Source organism: Mesitornis unicolor, unplaced genomic scaffold, assembly GCF_000695765.1.
Source record: "Mesitornis unicolor isolate BGI_N332 unplaced genomic scaffold, ASM69576v1 scaffold8145, whole genome shotgun sequence".
In the NCBI taxonomy this organism is placed as follows: Eukaryota; Metazoa; Chordata; class Aves; order Mesitornithiformes; family Mesitornithidae; genus Mesitornis; species Mesitornis unicolor.
This window is the reverse complement of record NW_010187447.1, coordinates 15,682-31,607: the sequence shown is the minus strand read 5'-3', so window position 1 is coordinate 31,607 and position 15,926 is coordinate 15,682. Positions and strand designations below refer to the sequence as shown.

The following is a 15,926-nucleotide window of genomic DNA, read 5'->3' as shown; positions in this document are numbered from 1 at the left end:
ACCCACCTGCAGGACCCCAGATGTGGCTTTAGGCATGGCTGCTCCCTCGGACCCACCTGCAGGACCCCAGATGTGGCTTTAAGCATGCCTGCTCCCTCATAGGTTTAGCAAGATCACACTTTCAGTTCTTGCTTAAATTTTTGCAGCAAAGACAAACCTTGGGCAGCAGGTTCCAGCAGACTGCCCTGTCTGCATGGATCACAGCACAGGAGATGAACAGTGTCTCACAAGAGGTTATTTTTCATTTGTTATGGGTAACAAGCTTCTTGGTAGGTGCTTCTGGAGAAGAGGTAATGTAGCACCCTATAGAAACCAGAAATATCAGCTCTGGACGATCATTGAGTGGAAGTAGAGTGGTTTTTGGTGTATTCCTCCTTCTCGAATGCATAACGGCTGCAATCCTTAATGGAGTTGTAATTGGTAAGAGGAGCTGGCAGAGGGATGTAAAAATATGGCAAAACATCTGTTAAAATAAGGGAGAATTAAATATTCATGCTAAAAACATTTTTCCTTGTGCACATGTAGGAAAGGGAGCCAAGTTCTCCTTAATAAGCTTATTGCAGGCTTCACTGCTGATTACTCATAATGGGGCATTTGATCAGAATGGTAATTTTTCTGCTGTGTGTGGCTACTTAATGTCTCTCAGTATGAATTCAGCTCGTACGAGCATGGGAGGCTGCATTTTGCCCAGGGTATTGTAAAATTAAACCGGGTTACGAAGCTTCAAGACAGATCATTTGCTTTGTCAGTGATGCTTCACTCTGTGAACAACCCCAAGCTTTGGGTTTTTGCCCTCATTACTCAATTGGGTTTTGTTTCGTTTGACTTCAGTTCTGACAAACGGCTTTGCAGGAGTTTTTAATGAGAGGTTTGCACATGGATAATTCTGCTGTAGCCCGTGTGCCTTGTTAACTGCTGGAATTGAGATGCTCAGGTGCTGTCTTGGTGCAGGAAGAGTTGTCTTGACATCAGGAAAGGTTTTAGATCCTCTTGGCTCAAGAATCATCTGCTCAGCTTCCGAGTAAGTGAAGGGTGGACCCAGTGAAATACCCTCTGAGATATCCCCTAAATATCCCTTTCCAAGGCTTTGAGGGTTGGTTTGGGGTGTGTGGGGTGTCTCCTTCTTGCTGTAGGTCCAGACTGAAGTTCTTCTCCAGGTCCTTTGTGCTCCTGGCTTACTCCTTTCTGCAGAAGAGGAGAGAGGTGAGGTGGTGGGGTTGGGTCCTTGGCAGCTGAGCAAGGAGAGGTTGTGGAGCAGCAGCACCGAGGTGTGAGAGCTGTGAAGGAGAGGCCCCGCTCCTCCCTGTCCCTGCTGAGGACAACCCCAGCGTGCTGAGGACTGCACTGATTTGTGTGTACGCAGGGTGGTGGCACTGGTGGCCTCTCTGCATCAGGACCGACTACAATGAGTCAGTCTTTTTTACTCCCTTTCAGATCATTCTTTGACCATTTACACAGCCGTTTACTCCCTGCAATAATTCAGCATTGGAGCAGCAGCTGAGAGACAAATATGTCTGTAGTGTTGTTATTTGTGTGAGGAACAGCAACACCAAGCGGCCTCTGCAACATTGGCGTGGCCAGCAGGGCCAGGGAGGTGATTCTGCCCCTCTGCTCTGCTCTGGTCAGACCCCCCCTGCAGTGCTGGGTCCAGCTCTGGGGCTCCCAATATAAAAAGGCCATGGAGCTGTTGGAGAGAGACCAGAGGAGGCCATGGAGATGCTGAGGGGCTGGAGCAGCTCTGCTATGGGGACAGGCTGAGAGAGCTGGGGCTGTTCAGCCTGGAGAAGAGAAGGCTCTGGGGGGACCTGGGAGCGACCTTCCAGGACCTGAAGGGGTCCTACAGGAAAGCTGAGGAGGGACTTTTTACAAGGGCAGGTAGAGATAGAATGAGTGGAATGGTTTTAAACTGGAAGAGGGCAGATTTAGACTGGATATTGGGCAGAAATCCCTCCCTGTGAGGTGGTGAGGCCCTGGCCCAGGTTGCCCAGAGAAGCTGTGGGTGCCCCCTCCCTGGCAGTGCCCAAGGCCAGGTTGGACGGGGCTTGGAGCAGCCTGGGCTGGTGGAGGTGTCCCTGCCCATGGGGGCTGGACTGGGGGGGCTGTGAGGTCCTTTTCAACCCAAAACACACTGTGATTCTGTGAGTCTATAACAGAAAGTGAGATGAGAGAAATCCCGTGTCCAGCACAGCTAAATAAACACGCAGACATGGCTGGGGAAGAAAACACGCTCTGCCGCTTGGACACACCGTGTTCTCATTTTTAATGAACAGGCAAATAGAGTTGCTCAGTAAAGAGTCATGGTCGTGCTGAAGTTCTCCAAAGCTTTTAAATAGCGCTACAAGGTTGATTTTTGCCTTCTTATATCTTTCAAATACTCACATACTTGTGTGTTTCTAAGTTAGCCCTAGAGGATCCTTATCGGGGCTGAGGGAGTTGATATCTTGCAGTGCAATTTCAGAAAATATGTCCCCACCCTTGGCCTGTTTTAGAGCTATCAAAAATGTGTGGCCCTGTGGTTCCTGCTCCAAACATCATTGGCTTTAAAACCAGGAGTTTTAAGCAGAACTGGATTATGTGTGGCCTTCAGGACCTGGGTTTCTGAGCTCTCTCCGCAGGGCCCTAAAGCAGCGTTTGAGAGCTGGGGGCAAATTTTGGCTATCGCCAGGTTTGAAGAATGGAAATGAGAAGGATTGTGAGGGCCACTGTTACTAACGTAGGTGGGCTCTTCTGGTTTTTTGCACTAAATACTTGAGGAAATGTTTTTAATCTGAATAACTCTCATAAATTCTGAGCAGAATGTGCCCACCTATGTCAGGGTGTTTGAACAACTGTAAAAGAAAACCCGTATTTCTAAGAAGGACTTTAATTTGTACCAAGATGGGATGAATTAATGCTCAAACACATATTGGGTACTGATAATTTGAGTTCACATCTTGAGTTGGGAAAACGCAGAAGGGGAGCTGCTCATCTAGTAACTTGGTGAGATAATTCCTGTGTTAACTGAGAGTACAACGTGGTGTTTTGATGATTTGGAGCAACGAAGCCAATGGACCCCTGGAGTCCTGACTAAACGAGTGTAAATTGTCTGGTGGTGTCAAGACCTTGGCTTTTAGTTTGAGCTGAAGGGGAATTATTGGACAAATATTTGAGATCTTGAAAGTTAAACTAAGGTGGTTTGATGTTGGATCCCTTAAGGAGCCACTGTTACACGTCCTGCTGTTCTCCGTGGTGTTCACAAAGCCACACGCGGGTGTGTTTAAAAGACGCCAATCGCTACGGTTTTTTCCTTCTTTATTTGTGCCACGTAAGAAACAACTCCATATGCCAAGAAAGTCCATTAGGAAAATGCAAATCCAGTGCCTTCCCTTGATCAAAGTCCTGTGGTGCTGACCAACACAGGGCTTCCTTTAACCTCGAATACTTGAGGAGCCAAGAAACCTCCCCGAGTGACCGATCCGCACCTACCCCGGTGATTTGCCCTCCCGCTCGCAGCGGGCTCGGCTCGCCAGGATGTTGACAACGTTGTCTTTCCCCCTCAGTTGGCACCCGAAGAAAAGACCTCTGCTGTGCGCTCTGCTGACTTCTCTTTCTTTTTGCTCTCCCTCCGCAGTCCACGCGTGAGTAACGCTGCCGTGTGCGGTGCCTGGCTGCTGCACCTTGCCTCTGAGATGCTGCATCATGTTCCGTGTGTTACCAACGTGTCACAGATTTTTTTGCCTTTTTAACTGAGTTTCTCAGGGATCTTTTTATTCTTTCTAATAGCCTGCTCTCACTAAAAACCCAGTTGCCTCCCTTTTCTCCTAATTCAAGAGCTTTCTGCCTAGACTTTGTCGCTTCACGGGTGTATCGCCAAGCGTAGCTGCAGCATGCCAACCGAGCGCCTTTGGCAGCCGTGGTGTTGCAGATGCAAAGTCTGTGCGAGTTCACTGATTGTCAGTCTCAAAAATCAGATTTTTTTTCTGCATGTGATGGAAGAGAGAAGAAGAAAAAGGTCAGAATTTTCTCACTGGGTTGTCCAAAGCTGCGCTCCTCAACCTACGCATGGGTTTTGGACTTGCTTTCTTGTCCCGTGATATAGACCCATGGTTAATTCTGCAGATGTGGAGTGGCATTACTACTTCGCCATGTTGGTGCAAACCAGAGGAAAGGCTTTTGCTGTCATCCTCAGAGGAAATTATCTGGTTTTCCAGTCTCTGAAGCTACCAAGAGCTCCCATGTGGGGCTACCTGAGAGCTGTAGGGTCTTGCTTTGCTTTCTCTGCACCGTGTTTTGCTTACTCAGACTATGATAGGAAACAGCCAATAATTCCTTACTGTGAGGAAGTGGGAAATTAGGAATAAAGTGAAACATTTCTCTAAAAGGCTGCAGTATGTGGCTGGGCTAATTTAGCTCTGGAAAGGGTTGATAGGGCCCTTTTTAATCTCCTCTGCATCCTTTTAAGCTTAAACACCTTCTTAAGACTCGCTGTTGAGTCCTGCTGACTCAGTCTGCACCCTTAGAGCTGCTGCAAAGCCACAGCAAACTTTGCCTTCCTGTCAGGGCTGAAAATGGGCCCCAAAATGGGCAGAAAGTAGAAAACCCAACAGAAAATGAAATACCAGATGTCAGATGGATCCTGGACCTGCACCAAGCTTGTGTTCCCTGGGACCTGAAAGGCATCTGGCAGATTTTTGGTAGGGTGGCTGGGCTAGAGGGTGTCTCCATGAGGCACAGTTATCCATCAGAGCACAGATTTCCCAGCTGCAGTTTGATAAAAGTCCTGGAGGAGAAGGACCTGGGGGTGTTGGCTGACAGTCGGCTTCACATGAGCCAGCCCTGTGCCCACGTGGCCAGAAAAGCCAACGGCATCTTGGCCTGTATTAAAAACAGCGTGACCAGCAGGGCCAGGGAGGTGATCATCCCCCTGTGCTCGGCACTGGTGAGGCCGCACCTCGAGTGCTGTGTTCAGTTGTGGGCCCCTCACTATCAGAAGGAGGTTGAGATTGTGGAGCGTGTTCAGAGAAGAGCCACAAGGATGGGGAGGGCTCTGGAGAACAAGCCTGGTGAGGAGCGGCTGAGGGAACTGGGCTTGTTTAGCCTGGAGAAGAGAAGGCTGAGGGGAGACCTCATCACCACCTCCAACTGCCTCAAGGGAGGTTGTGGAGAGGTGGGTGCTGGGCTCTTCTCCCAGGTGATGGGGGATAGAACAAGGGGAAACGGCACCAAGCTGTGCCAAGGGAGGTTCAGGTCAGAGATAAGGAGGAAGTTCTTTCCTGAGAGGGTCGTCAGAAGCTGGAACAGGCTGCCCAGGGAGGTGGTGGAGTCACCATCCCTGGATGTGTTTAAAGAGCGGGTAGATGAGGTACTTAGGGATATGGTTTAGGGGGTAGACAGGAATGGTTGGACATGATGATCTCAGGGGTCTTTTCCAACCGAGCGATTCTGTGTGTGACTCTGTGTGTGAAAAGCCCCTTCAGGAGCTGTACGATATAAAATATCTTTGTATTTGGGTTACATCTTCTTAACCTTGTTTATCCCCAGGCTCGTTCATGTACCCACACAGGAATAAAGTGGATGTATCTGTTGGATTGAGGCAGAAAGACCTCTGATAGTATAAAATGTTACATTTGTATGGATAGCAGAAACGAGACTGCTCGTCCCAGTTTCTCCTCTCCTTGCATCCTGTATTTCTTTCTTACTCAAATCACTGAGCAGCGCTGGCTTCTCACCATCTCAGCCGTGACTTCTCGTGCAGGTGAAGCAGCTTTTCCCTTGGAAATGAAAACTAAACTTCTGCTAGAGAATCCCCTCGCTGGCAGGACCCAAAATGCAGCTCAGCATCATGAGAGAGCCTGGTTTTTCCCTTTTAGATCTGCTCATAGTTAAACTGCAGCTCATTTAATGCTCACACTCTGGTGTGCAGAAGATGCCCTCCTCGAGCTGCTGCTTTGATCGCTGGAGCTGGGGTGATGCAGAGGTTTAACAGCCGGGTTTATTTGGCACTGCAAAGGCATGGGGTGCTCTTGGACCAGAATGGCTGATATGGGTTCAGAAAAACCTCTGTTAGCCCTCATGTCTTTTGTTAATAAGTGTGCTGTGCTAAAGAGACCAGACCTGGCTCTTGTAGAGGAGATATTCCTGCTAAATAATGCGAATTTTGCATTTCAATGGGTCTTTGATAACTTTCCCAGCTGAAAGTGGATTTCCCACCATTTAAAGCGACTGCTGCTCCTTTGCGTTATCTCATTCCTGCAGGTTGGTACAAGATGCAACACAGAACCCAGGGAAATGAACTGCAGGGCCTCAAAATCATAGAATCACAGAATATGAGGAGTTGGAAGGGACCTTGAAAGCTCCCCCAGCCCAACCCCCAGAGCAGGATCACCAGAGCAGTCACCCAGGAACACGGCCAGGGCTTTGGGTGTCTGCAGAGAAGGAGACTCCACACCTCTCCACAGCCTGGGCCATGCTCTGTACCTGACACTTGCCCTTTTCAAATTGATCCCAGGAATGAGGTCTCCCCTCAGTCTCCTCTGCTCCAAGCTCCAGAGCCCCAGCTCCCTCAGCCGCTCCTCAGCAGGAGATGCTCCACTCCCTCCATCACTTGGTGGCCCTGCTGGACTCTTTCAAGCAGTTCCTGTCCTCCTGGAGCTGAGGGCCCAGCACTGGACACAAGATTGCAGCTGTGGTGTGAGCAGGGCAGAGCAGAGGGGCAGGAGAACCTCTCTGCCCTACACCCACCCCTTCTCATCCAGCCCAGGATGGCGTTGGCCTTCTTGGCTCAAGGGCACATTGCTGGGTCATGGGATCTGCTGCCACCAACACCCCAGGTCCTTTCCAGCCACTCGTCCCCAAGGCTGCAGCGTCCATGGGGTTGTTGTGACCAAAGCGCAGGACCCAGCCCTTGGCCTTGTTGAACCCCACACCATTGCCCTCAGCCACAGATTCAGCCTGGCCAGGTTCCTCTGCAGAGAGACTGAGGCACCCGATTTTTGTTACTTTTGGTATCTCCCATTCATCCTGACACCTCCTTGGTTTTGTTGAACTTCTCAGCCTCTCTCAAAAGAGATAAATTTCCTTTTAATTGTGCCCTAAGAGATGCACTGACAACGAAGGAAACAAAGGAGATCTTTTGAGACAAATACCAAAATAAGCCAAAAAACCACTGGTAGCCTAAAGCTTTACATGAAACCAGTTGAGCTGGGGGTAGGAGGGAAAACTTATATGTAGGGAGAGCACCACTGTGTTTATTCTTATAATGTCTGTGTGTTTAAAAAGTGTGGCTGAGCTCAATAGGCAGCTTTATGCCTGACCAGGAGGCAGTTCTGCTGTGTTAAATGGGAAATCTGCAGTGTTGAAAAAGGAGGAAACGGTTGGGAAAGGTAAGGTAAGGAGGAAGAGGCTTGAAAATGAGATTATGAAAGGAATTACTCTTGTATAAAACGGGTTTGAAGATACAGGGTGATGCAGGCACCTTGAGAAGAGCTGGGTGTTGGCATAGAGTTTGCTTTGAGGGAGCATCTCTAGGCCTGAATATCTCCAAAACGTGAATACATTCAAGTGTGTGAGTGATGAAGTGAACACAGTGATCTCAGAGTAGGAGCCAGACCCCATCTGAAACTGCCCAGCTCTGAGCCGATCCATAATTTCCCCCACAGTTGTGTCCTGTGCCTTGCTGCCTGCATTAATTGATTTCAAACACTGTTTAAAACCCACCTCTGGGTGGATACCTGGTACCTCACCCCTTCTCCTCCAGGATAAGGAGCTGAGCATGTTCCCTGTGCTCTTGTCCCCAAATCTGCCTCCTGTGTTGTGGTGTTTTCCCAACGTGCTCCATCCTCCTTAACCCCTTTTGATAGCATCAGCACCTCTTTGTGTTGCCAACCCAAAACCCCTCTCTGCAGCTGGGAGCCAGGGGTGATGCCTCTGCAGTTGGGGTGCATTTTCTTTGGAAAATCCAACCTTTAAAATTGAGTTTTCCTCAGGGAGATGGGAAGGTTTCAGGCACATTCAAGACTGCTGTTCCCATCAGCTTTTCCCTTTCCATTTTCCTTTTTTTTGGGGGTCACTTTTGAGGTGTCCTTTTCCTCCTGGCTGCTTTAATGTGTTGGTTTATGAAGTTTTGGAGTTGTCCTGCTTGGAATAAACAGTTCCAAGGCTGTTTTGTTATCTATATAGGGCAGTAATAAAGATGGACATGATTACAGTGTATGTAACAGTGCAACTTCAGCTTTTCTTTGGCTTTCTCAGCTTGGTAAGGCTTTTATAGAGCAATATTCCAGAGCCTGTGCTTTTTTCCTTTGGATAATAAATAATAATGACCCTTTGACCTCAAAATGTAAAATACAGAAGTAAAAATTCTGTAAAGTTATGAGTGTGTAACAAGTTGAAATGGCCGCATTTGACCGTGTGGAGCGAATGTCATCAGTGCTGCTCTGAAGGTGAGCACTTCCAGCAAATCTTGAAAATTATCTTTATCTTCTTGCTCTGCGAAGAAACCCTTGTGGAAGCTGAGTCATTAACCCCAATTTTTTAAACCTGGTTAACGTCATTGCGAAATCACTCGTCCACCAGATGAATAACTGAGATTTACCTTTCTGAAGGGTAATGGGAACCACAGGAGTTGCAGTGCTGAGACTGACACCTCTGATTGGAAACCTGAGAGTTAAAATAATTAATTGGTAACCAGACAGCTCTAACCCCAGGGCAGGCTCTGGTGTCTGGCGCTGTAGTGACTTCATATTTTTGGGTTTTGCTGAAGCTTTTAAGAGCTGTAAGCCTGCCATTGAGTTAATAGGTGTTGTATACCGAGTTTGAGCATCTTGGGCTTCTCATCATCTCATCCATGCGCTGGTTTTTGTATAAGAAGAAGAAAAGCAAAGATCTCCACAGCATAGGAAGGTGAGAGGGGGGAAAATAGCAGATTTTCCATTTTTTAAAATTACTTTTTCAATTTATTGATTTAATTTTGGTTTTCAGAGCTGTGGGTAGGAGGGGAAGGACTACATATGTGTGCGTGCAGTGGCTCCTCAGGGAGGGCAGCACCGAGGGTGAGGATGTCCTCAGCTGTGTTCAGTGACCATGCCCAGCTGGCGAATAGCTCCGATAGCACTAAATTAGTGGTATTTGCACTCAGAATTGTGCAGATGCACTTCTGAGGCTGACACCCTGGACTATGAGCCATGGAATTAAGCACCTGATTAACGTTGTCTCTTCTTGGTTTGTTTCTTTTCTTGGTTTTTTTTTTCTCCTCTGTTGATTTTCTTCCTCCTTTTCCTGCTTGACCCAGAAAAACTGATTGAGGGACTCAAATCTCCTGAGACCGCGCTTCTGCTCCCCGATATCCTGCCTCTCGCTGACCCCTTCGGTAGCACCTCAGACGCTGTGAATGGTAAAAAAGAAACTCAGGGCGCCTCCTCCGTGTGTCTTATGTTGCATTTCCTACCCCGCACGATAACTCTGCCTGTTTTCCCTTGCTGGGCTGCCGAAACAGCCGCTGATGGTGAAACACAACGGGATAGGAAGTTATGGATTATTTGGAGGCAGAGCTGCCTTCTCCCCATGCTAGAAATAGATTTTGATCTATCTGCCAAATGTGCTAAAGGATAACAGTTGCAGTCAGCTGCTTTTGGGGGTTTGGGTGCCCTGGTTGCCACTGCGTAGCTGTGAATAGAAAGGTAGGAAATGAGGCACCTCAGTAGCAAGACCTTTTCTCCCTTTTGCAGTTTTTGGCGGTTGTCTGAATACTTTTAGATGATGATCCTGTAAATCACACACACACACTGCTGTGCAAGCAGAAATATTCGTTAATTGTTCTCAGGCTGACCAGTTAGAGCATTTCTGGTCCTACCATTTGAGTACATCCTCCTTAATTTAACTTCTTGGTCATTGCCTTGAGGAAGAGACACAGGAAATCATTATACCTGCCTGGCGTGACTGGGACAGTCACTTTCCATGTCTCTCCCCCTTCACTTTATGGTTCTTATAGAAACAAATCTTTCTGTCAGGTTTGTAAACATCCCCTTTTGTATCCATATAATAGATGTTAAGTTAGAGGATACTGGGAACTGGGGTTTTCAATAGCATCTTGACAGTTTATCACCTCTCTGCTCCACTGGGCACTTGAAAAGACAAAAAAAGATCCCATGTGTTGTCTTTTTACAAGCTTAACTGCAGGTATTTTAATGATCTGTTACTTCTGATGCAAGGGGGCTCCTTGAAAGTTGCTGGAAAAAGATCTTGCAAAAGCTTGGGTTTATTTACCCAGCCCCAAGGCCTTCTGTGCAGCTGCAGGGCAGGCGTCACTGACCCATTCCACCCTCTGGGTGTTTCAAATTGGGCTTGCACAAATTAAAATAAATGAAAAGCCCAACAAACACTGATGTGTTGCAGTCCTCCCTTGTGATTAAATTAGCATTGGTCTAACTTCAGCCTCTGGTCAGCATTAAAGGGTCACTACAGGGTTCAGACAACGGCTGCTTTAGTTTCTACTTATGCTGTGCTTTGCAAACTAACCTCTGGCTTCTCCTCTGCTCTGCTGTTGCTCACGTTTGGAAAGGAAAACCCGACGTAGCTGTTGAGAGCCTCATACCGGGCCTGGAGGCTCCGCTGCCCCAACGCCTGGTGTCGCAGCCCGAGTCTGTGGCCTCCAACAGAACAGGTTGGTGAGGCTGGGGGGTGCTGGGGGGCAGGGGCCGTGGTGCTGGCGTGGGCTGTGTGAGTGGGAAAGCACCGACTGCTTCAGCACGAGCATCTCTGCTGCTTCTCCCACCGGTGTAAACTGGGCTCGCTCGTGTGTCCTCTGAGTGGGTGCTGCGTGGTTCCCTGAAGGTCAAAGTGTTACTTGAGGAGTGGTACAGAATTTCCTTACCCCTCCGCTGTGGATCTGGAGATGCCAGAGGATTGCTCCCATGAAATGCTTTTGAAATGTGGAGCAGTCGCTGATTTTTGTCTGTTCCACTGGGGCACGGTCGTGAAAAATTCATGGCCTCTCCTGACTGCCAAGGCCTTGATCTGCCCACAACCAGATGGACTCAGTGTCTCTTGTGAAATAGCCAGTGCTGTTTTCTCCTTGCACCTTTTTCTCTTCCCCACACCCCTCTTCAATTCCCCTACCTTAACCTGTCTCTTCTGTGGGATTTCGTTGCTGTACTCAGTTTTCGAGGGCTGTTACCCCCAGGGAATGTGTTCAATGGTGCTAAAGGTGTTGGGAATCCCTCAGTGCAGAGCAGTGAGGAATGGTTTCACTCACAAAAAACGGTAGCTTTTGTGCTGGCTTTGCATCAGAGCTCTGTCTGTGGGAACAGGAGTGGGAGGAGATGAGGTTAACGGTGTCTGTGTCCTCTTCAATGCTGCCCCGTGGACGCTGCCCTGGCTGCAGACTCTCTCACTGGGGAAGACTCTCTGCTTGACTGTTCTCTGCTTTCTAACCCTGCCGCTGACCTCGTGGATGAGTTTGCTCCCGTAGCTTTCGCAGCTCAGCCTCACAAAGGTAAACTGTCCCTTTGTTCCTAACACCTCACCACTCCTGGCACTCTGTTTTTAGCTGAAGCTGATGCAGGTTTACACAAGCAGATGCTCTGCCCTGTGTTCTGGTGCTGGTTTATTTGTTTTCCCCGAGCCATCGCTTTGTTTTCTTCCCAAGCTGGTGAAACTTGGAGTGCACATTGAAGGACTAAGGGGAGAAAATAGAGATAAAAGTATTCAGCTTGGCTGTAAAGACAAGGTCTGTCAAGGCAGGTGGCATTTTCCATGAAGCAGAAGGGATGCAGTAGGCGTAAAGGGTAGGATTTTGGATGCAACCCTTCAGGTTTGTAAGTGAATGCACTTTGGTTTTGCTTTTTGCACATAGGCTTTAGGACGTGTTTTTGTATTACATTATTAATTCTGGGAGGGAGCCTGATAATCTTCTATACTGGTGCCACAGGTTTGAAACAAAAGGAGTTTTTGTGGGATGACTGAACTCTTCCAGATCTGGAGAGCGTTTCGCTTTGCAGGGGTTATCAGGAGTAGGCTCCCAAGTCCATCTGCAGTCTTGCAGCAAATACGAATGGGTGTGCGCAGTATCCAGTTGGACAAGGGACCGGATTTTCATAATAACACAAAAAAGCAGAGCCAAAGACGAGAAGCAGACCACGTGTGGTAATTCCTAAGAGCTGCAGCTCAGCCCTTGCAGTCCATCACCATTTGAGCTTGAGTGCCGTTGTGGAAATGCCACGCAGCGAGCAGAGCGCGGTTCTCTCTCCATCAACCAGCACGAGGGAGAGGACCCTGGGAAGCTGCGTCCAAACTCCGATGTGTTTTTATTTTCAAGCTGCTCATGCAGCTGAGATCTGCGCCCTCTCCATGCAGCGTGGCTGGAGCGGTGGCACTGGGGTATTTTGAAGAGCTGGGGCGTGACTTGCATGGGGATCCCTTCCTGCTCTGCTCTGGTGCATCCCTATTCCCATCCCTAAAGCAGCTGGGAGCGCTGCTGTGTCCCCTGGGGACAAGGCCAGGCGTTAGCGGGTGACTCCCAAGCTCATAGTGAATATTGGGCAGTGCACATGCACCCTGGTGGGAGAGAAAACCAGGATTTCTCTGCTATTTCTTGCCTTGAAAAGGGAGGCCCAGAGCACAAAGGGGGTGCCCCTTGACGATGGGTTTTGTTTAGCTCGTTTGGGAAATATCCCTATAGCAACAGCAAATGGTCTGTCCTTAGAGGAATCGCTATAAAAACAGTCTGTAATCAATTTTTACACTTGATGGCACTTCAAAAAATGAGTTTGGGTTTTTTTCATAGAGCTTTTGGGTTTAAACAAGCAGTTGTTCTAATTGCTCGCTGCTATAATACACTTCCATGCCACTTTATTTTGAGTAAATAGCTTGAAATGTGTGTTGAGCAATTATTACTCCGCGTCTGGAACATAGCAAAGCCAAAATATTGTCGGTGTGGCTTAATGAGAAAATGAATTAACAGATTCCTGCATGGCTTATCCCAGGCTGCCCTGCTGCTCCCTCTGGGATGAGGAAGGCTCACATTTGAGGAGGAAAATGAGACTTCTATTAACAGGAGAGGGAGGAAATATATTAAAATCTTCCAAAACTCATTTGTGGCTGCTTCTCAAGCCCTGCTGTTACAGCTCTGGGTGTGCTAATTCACTGTACATCTGTCTCAGTTATTTTTTGGTTTGCTTTGTTGATCCAATGCAGGCTTTGGGGATGTAAAACCCCATTGGGGTGCCTGTGAATAATCAGTGGAACAGCAGCGCTGCGAATTATGGCTGGGACCAGGAGGGCTTGAAAGCACAGCCATGGTCTGGGCATGGACTGATGCTCCAGCCATGCCAGAGCATCCCTTCCTTTGTGCTTTATTTATTAGGCTGGTTTTCAGCCTCTGGATTTTTGCTCAGTCTTCAGGATTCCTTAATCCGCATTAATTTAATTAGCACCGAGCTGTATGTATGTGAGAGGAAGAATTTTTCTACTTATGCATTGTCACTAAAGGGAGCTCAGATGTTTTTGAATGAGCTTTTCCCCAGAGGGACCCTCGCCAGCCTTTCCCTTTTCTTAGGAAAATGACATTTAGGGAACAAAACCGGGACAGAAAGAGCCCATAACTGAGCACTGCTCCTTCAGCAGCTTCTTGTACCCAAACTCCAGAGCTCTGAGCGATGGGATGGATAAATGAGGAGGAAACGGGATGGGTAAATGAGGAGGAAACGGGATGGGTAAATGAGGAGGAAATGGGATGGGTAAGTGAGGAGGAAACGGGATGGGTAAATGAGGAGGAAACGGGATGGGTAAGTGAGGAGGAAATGGGATGGGTAAATGAGGTGGAAATGGGATGGGTAAATGAGGAGGAAATGGGATGCTTGCAAAGGCTTCACGTAGGTTGAGAAGAGCCACAAATAAATAATTCCAGAGACAGTGATGGCAAGATGAGACTTGCTGTTAAAGTGCAATGTTTTAATGGTTTTTTAATGGCTTGTCTCCTATAAAACTTGTGCTTTTTTCCCTGGGTCTGATACCAGAGGACGTTGTATTTCCACAAGTGGTTTCTTGCATCATCTCACCCAAAAGCTGTTAGCACATTTGTCAGCTTTGGGTAAAGAGCTTTTGTTCCTGATAGGAGTCGAGCAGGAACGTCCCTGTTTCTTGGAAACCATCGACTTGCACACGTCCTCGCTAGGCTTTCAGCAATATTTCAGGTAGTAATTGAGAAGGGGATTTTGGAAAGTATTTTTGGTATCTGAAGTAGTGATGCACAGCGAGAGTGTGAGAGTCCCTGAAGGTACGTAGCTGCCTGATAAGGCAGTTAAACGTCTCATGTACTGAGGAGATTTAAAGTGCCTCCCACCAAGTGTCGAACTGCAGCTGACGTGGTTCATAATCAATGGCATTTGGTGCCACAACTGCTCCAGGGGCCTTTATTAAAAATATCTCGGTATCTAGTTATGTCTCGAGGCATTTAAACTCCTTGGAAATCTGACTTCATGTTGTACTTCTTGTTTTGTCGCTGTAGGTGAAAGCTCAGGGGTCGTCTCCCTGTACGTAAGGGTTGGTAACCAGAGCCAGATCGCTCTCAAAATGTATTAATACCTAACAGCCACTGGATGATGGCAAAGAGTAACTCTGGGCCTTGGGAACTTACAGCTCTGAGCTATTCCAACATTTAAACCTTCAGATTGGCCACATTTTATTTTGGTTCTCCTGACTTAACTTGCTTTTTGGTTTATTTCCACCTCCCCTCCTTTGTATTTAATTGTCTCTCTTGCTACTTACCTCCTTTCCCAAAGCCTTACCAACCTTATTTCACCTTTTAAAATGAAACTCCTGCTTCTAAACCCTGAAACAGAAATAGATCCTAACGCTTTTTAGCGATTTCTAACCAGCCTTCTCTGCTATCTTTGCTTCTCTTCCTTTCTGCTGTGTCTCCTTTGTGCTGCAGAAGATACTAACCTGATCTCAGGCTTTGATGCTCCTGAGGGCTCTGAAAAAGTGACAGAAGATGAGTTTGACCCAATTCCAGTGTTGATATCCAAAAATTCACAAGGTAAGCCAGGATTTGGGGGTGAAAAGAAGAAGGAAAAAAAGAAAAGCAATGAACATAAATTAGTTCTGGGGCAGTGGTGCTGCAAGGAATGCAAATTATAAGATACTGTTACTGGAGTATTTAGGGAGCGTAGTCTTTCTCTGATTTACAGTAGCCATGAAATTTCTCTAGATTCTCTGACAAAAGTGTGTGTCCAAAAAGACAATAGATATGAAAGCATCTTTAGGTCCCAGGAAGTAATTTCTACCAGTAAAATACACAGATACCTCTGTGGCAAAAGTGCAGTGGAGAGCTGCGTTCTCCAACGTTTTTATTTAAAGTGTCTGACCAGGGCAAGGCCGTCCCTTCAGCTGAAGTGAATTTAGCCTAAGGTGCAAGAAAGGCAGGTGCTGATAACCCTTTTTGGCTTAAACTCCTCTGAAAGTGAGCTTTTTCCCTTCTGACCAATATCTTTCAAAGCTGCTTGTGGGGAGGAGCGTGAGACATTTGAAAGGCACCCACCTCCTTGGAGGAGTCCTTGGGCCAGGCTGGAGAGCTCCTGCTTTTACAGCACTGCTGTCACCCAGATCACACGAACGTGATCGGATCCCACGAATGTGCTCTTTGCAAAGTTTTTGTAGGGTTCGGTGTAAGCAGCAGCACTATTTCCTTAACAGAAATAAGAGTGCTGTGTTTTACAGCTCTTGCAAGGACAGGCGCGGGGCAGGGTTTTGTAATCAAATCGCTCGTCTCTGCATTCGGGCCATTGAAAAGTTTTGATGGCAGCTTTCAATATGTTAGCGTAGCTTTAAAAACACACTCCAGGGCTCCCCTATTTTTTGCTTTTTTTAGTTTTGTTGATTTTTTTAAAAGTTTTTTCTTTAGTTTGGTGGTAGAACTTCTGTTGACTTCCCTCCCTCCCTCCCGTTTTTGC

General features: G+C 47.5%; 1 protein-coding gene across 1 annotated transcript in view; it reads left to right on the top strand.

Moving 5' to 3' along the window:
• Positions 1-9,268: 9,268 nt before the first annotated feature.
• The window catches only part of LOC104541392 (uncharacterized protein FLJ45252-like), a gene marked incomplete at both ends in the record, with an annotated part of 16,307 nt that continues 9,649 nt past the window's right edge, over positions 9,269-15,926 (top strand). Inside the window, 4 exon segments of the mRNA XM_010185446.1 lie at positions 9,269-9,370; positions 10,538-10,639; positions 11,360-11,470; positions 14,909-15,013. Coding sequence (XP_010183748.1) covers positions 9,269-9,370; positions 10,538-10,639; positions 11,360-11,470; positions 14,909-15,013 — 420 coding nt within the window.